Here is a 4,697-nt window from a genome sequence, read left to right on the forward strand (position 1 = left end):
ACTGGGACCAAAAGGTTCAGATGAACCAGGACCAATGGCCCACGTGGCCCGGCCGGCCCCTTGGGCTCACGAACCGGGACCAATGCCCACATTGGTCCCGGTTCTGGACTGAACCGGGACTAATGGGCTGACCCGGCCTGAACCAAAGCCCTGTTTTCTACTAGTGGTATACTTAGGTTGCCAATTTTATCATCTTAATATAAACTATATAACACAAAAATTATACGGTTTAAAAATAGAGCATCTGAAGTTTATATTGGTATATTTTTTTGTAATATATGACTTGTATTAAGTTGGTTAAATTAACGACCTAGTGGCTCGCGCACGCCCTGTAAACTGAGAGAGAAGTAGTACTTTTTTATCTTAGAGATGTTGATATTTTTGACTTACAAGTTGGCTTAAAAGCAACCTAAATACTACTCACATTTTTTTCCTCGAAATACTACTCACATTTTGGGATGGAGTGATTGAAATTAATGTACTCCCTCCGTCTCACAATGTAAGACACTTTTTTACACTAATGTAGTGTCAAAAAACGTCTTATATTATGGGGCAAAGGAAGTACAACCAATAATATATATCAGCTGAGAGTTGACTACATTACCCCAAGTATGCCCCCATGGCTTGCAAAAAGTAACAACTCCGAGTTTGACCAAGTCTACAAACATGGCCAACACAAGTAGCGGGCTCGTGCAACACCAATTTGAGAAATTCCACACACACGCACACGCTCGTGCCACACCAATTTGTGCACACACGCGCACTAACGATCATGGTTGCCTTCTGACAAGGCTATGGGAACGGGCACCCGAAGGACAGGGCGCAGCAGGAGGTCGGCCTTCCGCCGCACCGTTAGACCAAACTCCTCGGCCATGTCAATCTCACCCGGTGGTGGACCCTCCCAGTCAAAGTGGAATAGCAGGCTTGCGAGGGCGAGCTCGATGTTGGCGAGGCCAAACCCTATCCCCGGGCACATCCTCCGGCCGGCGCCAAACGGCAGGAAGGAGAAGTCGTTGCCCCTGAAGTCCACCACAGCCGCCTCGCCCTCGAATCGCTCAGGCCGGAACTCGCCAGGCGCGTCGGGCCAGTAGCGCTCGTCATGGGCCAGTGCCCAGACATTCACCAGCACCTGCGTGCCCCGCGGCACGTCGTAACCGAGCACCTGGCATGGCTCTTGACATTGCCGCGGGAGCAGCAGCGGCACGGGCGTGTGCAGCCGCAGTGTCTCCCGGATAACGAGGTGCATGTAGGGGAGCTTGCCGAGGGCATGCTCTGCCACGGCGCCACGGGCCTCGAAGGCTTGCCTGACCTCGGCTGTCGCCTTCCGCATCACTTCAGGGTTCCTGACCAGCTCTGTGATCGCCCACTCCAGTGTCGTCGCTGTTGTGTCATTACCAACGCTGAATACTTCCTGTCGCTCATGCAAACAATGTCAAGAGTCACTCAGAAAAAAGTATTGCCACGAGAGTTTTGAGGGACCATGAAAAGGAGAGCTTTTCCATTGTCTGAAAAACGGGTTTTGCTAAGTTTCAATCAACCGAGATTTTCTAAAAGTGAAATAAGGTGAAAATGTCAAATTAGGTTGCACCTTTCTTGATGGACTAAAGTTGGACTTTTCTTGTAAATTTATCGAAGTTTTAAACAACGGACTATGGGAAATAGGGCAGAAGTAATGTTAGCATGTTAATTTGTGGCTGCTTAGGGTGATGCTGCTGGAAACGCTATAGCGCCAAGATAGCGCGCTATTTAAATCTATGAAATTTATGGACGCGAGTATCTGAATTAAGCAGAATAGTATGTCATAGTACTTACCAAGACGACGTATTTAACGGCGTCCATGTCTATCCTGCCCTCTTTCTGCATGCTTAGAAGACCATCGAGCAAGTTGTGCTCCTTCTGGCCTCCCATGGTCCTCCCACGGATGATGGCGTTGAAGACGCCATTCCCGGTATCGGAGCACTCCTTGGCGCGGCGCACGGCCCCGCTGAGACAGCCAACAAGTCTGGACGACGGCCACAGGTCTGGTGGGTTGAACCCCGCTGAGAGCTTCGCAGAGCGTTCGAGGGCGCTAAGGAACACCGCACGCTCCTTGAACCGGCGGTCACCCATGACGGTGCGGGCCGTGATGTCGGTGACGAGCGCCGAGACGCGCGCGCGCAGCTCCACGAGGCGCCCAGCCGCCGCAGCTTGGGCGACATCGCGGAGCATGGAGGCGACCTCCTCCTCGCGGACAGCGCGGAAAGACAGGACGCGTGATGCCGAAAGCAGCTCAGAGACGGCGATCTTCCTGAGCTGGCACCAGTACTCGCCGTATGGCGCGAACACAATGTCCCGGCCGCCGTCGGTGAGCACGCGCATGGTGGCGTTCAGGGGCCGCGTCGCGAACGCCAGGTCGTGGGTCTTCATCAGCTCGCGGGCACCCTCCTTGGACGACACCACAAGCGTGGGCACCTCGCCGAGCCGGAGGAGCATCACCGGCCCATGGCGCCGCGCTAGTTCACAAATCGCGTGGTGGGGGAGCTGCCTGGAGAGGGCGAGGTGGTGCAGGCTGCCAATCAGAGGCAGCTGCCACGGCCCGGGCGGCTCGTTCGCCTTGCGGCTGCACCTAGCAACAAAAAGCACAATTGACATGGACACAAGAGCTACGCCGAGGTATATGACCTCCATTTGCATGCTAGCTGTGCGTGCTCTAATTGCAGAACTGATTGCGAATTGCATGGTTGCATGTTTGCTTTTATAGGGCATGTAAGTCTTATCTTATTAAATAGCTAGTATATAGTTCATATTTTAGAAGTTTTATTTTAATTCAAGGTATGGAAAATTTAATCAAGTTTATTAAAAATAACTAGACCCAGAATACCAAATCTACCGATCTATCTATCTATCTCTATCTATACATCTATATCTATCTCTATCTATGGCTATACCTATATCTATATCGCATGCCCGCGACCATCCGCTTGCATTCCTATATCTATCTATCTGTCTATATATTATCAATTTTATATCTATATATTAATTATCATTATCTATTATGTATTACTTTATTAATTCTAGACCTTCTTGAAGCCACCACATGAATCCACGTCATTACAATTATTTTAGGCATCCAATCTATATAATTGTGCAACTCAGATTTATCTTTTTTTTTTTGAGAAATCAGATCTATCTTAAGCATTAAATTTATGTAACACAAGTAACCCAGTGCAGCAACACAAATACCCCTCCATCCTTTCAACATGTGGTACTAAACTAAAATAATAACTTTCATGGTTCCTTAAAAGACAAATCATGTGTATCTCAGTATCCTCGCAACAGGTGTGCGCTACTAAACTAAAAAACAAATACATGTCCCTTCTTTATACGCGCGCCATCACCAGCCACAGTTATGTTTTTGTCTGGCGGATCTGACCGTGAACTCCGCCACCAAGCTAGGATAATGCAATATTGGGGCCACAGGCCCATACTGTCGTCGCCTAGAGCCACCACCCACATCACGCAGAGGCCTGCCCGCCGCGGCCCCTTCTCTCAGCCACAAGGATGGACGGTCTCTCCATCAGAGTCCTCCCCCGCGAGCGAGCGAGCACCGCAGCCGAAGGAGGGCCAAGATGTTGAATGTCAGAGCACGGCCTGACGAGGAAACTGCATCATGTTGCAGCCTCACCATAGCACACCAACGCGCCAAGTGATATCGCGCACGCACCACAAGAGCACCCTCACACGCGGGGAACCACGGCATGTCACCAATGGGCAGGGGAGAGGGAGGAAGTGTGTGGGAGAGGAGGGGGCAGGGTTCCGCCCAAATTTCCCATGAGAGTGACGGGGTGGACATTTTGTTCTTACTCTTGTCCATGCTTACAAAGTTTGTGTGACCTAAGGTCCAAATAGGTAATCATAAGACGAAGCGACGTAGCCAAGTGGATATCAAGGTGATGAAATGCTTAGAATGAGGGGCCAAAGTGAAGGGCTGCATGTCTTGGCCCCCCAATTCCATAGATTGTCAATGCAGTTGGGCTTGAGAATCCCTTATCTTTGCTAGATGCGGCCAGAGAGTGGGCAACAAAAGAAGATTTATTCCTTCTCTTCAAACTCGTGGTTGCAGCGAGGCAATGCAGAGTCATTTGAGATATATGCTTCCGGGCTAGGTTGGCCTTGCCATTGAACCAGCGAGAAAACAGGAGCCACACAAACACTTTAACTTTGGTGGGTGCGTGTGTCTTGCAGATTAGGTTGGCATGTTGGTCTTCCTCGTCCTCCTTGGATAGGAGGGCATATGCATGCTTGGTGTAGAAGTCCTTCCCTCCATTGAAGAACCATTGGTCCGGCTCAAGAAATGTCATGAAGCCCTGCAACAAAGCCAATTGGAAGTAATATAGGTTCCATTTTGCATTTTTCTAATATTTAGATTATTAATAATGCAAACCAATTAGGAGTTTCACTAGGTAGTAATGATAGTGGAATTTCAAATTCTGTTAATGATCTCCTGGATTCAGAGGCTGAGCGGGCTTTAGAGATGATTTGTAACTTAGCAGCGGTTAAGCCCATGAGTGATTCCGACTTTGATGCTTTGGGGGTCAGGGTGCTCGATAATTTTTGTGCGGATCTTATACCTCCCCTACCTGAGTCGGAGGAGGAGGATGATACATCTGAGCATGTCGTGGTTAGACCTTCTGAGACTGGTTGTGAGGACCGGCTGG

General features: G+C 49.6%; 1 protein-coding gene across 1 annotated transcript; it reads right to left on the reverse strand.

The window, feature by feature from the left end:
• Positions 1–213: 213 nt before the first annotated feature.
• Positions 214–2,717, reverse strand: LOC125553337 (dolabradiene monooxygenase-like). The gene is made up of 2 exons (XM_087519438.1): positions 1,813–2,717; positions 214–1,411 (listed from the first exon to the last, which is right to left on the reverse strand). The coding sequence occupies exons 1-2, from the start codon at positions 2,671–2,673 to the stop codon at positions 764–766; spliced, it is 1,509 nt and encodes a 502-aa protein (XP_087375564.1). The 5' UTR covers positions 2,674–2,717; the 3' UTR covers positions 214–763.
• Between the last annotated feature and the right edge of the window lie 1,980 nt (positions 2,718–4,697).

This window comes from Triticum urartu, chromosome 4A, assembly GCF_056163025.1.
Source record: "Triticum urartu cultivar PI428250 chromosome 4A, HENAU_Tu73, whole genome shotgun sequence".
Classification (NCBI taxonomy): Eukaryota; Viridiplantae; Streptophyta; class Magnoliopsida; order Poales; family Poaceae; genus Triticum; species Triticum urartu.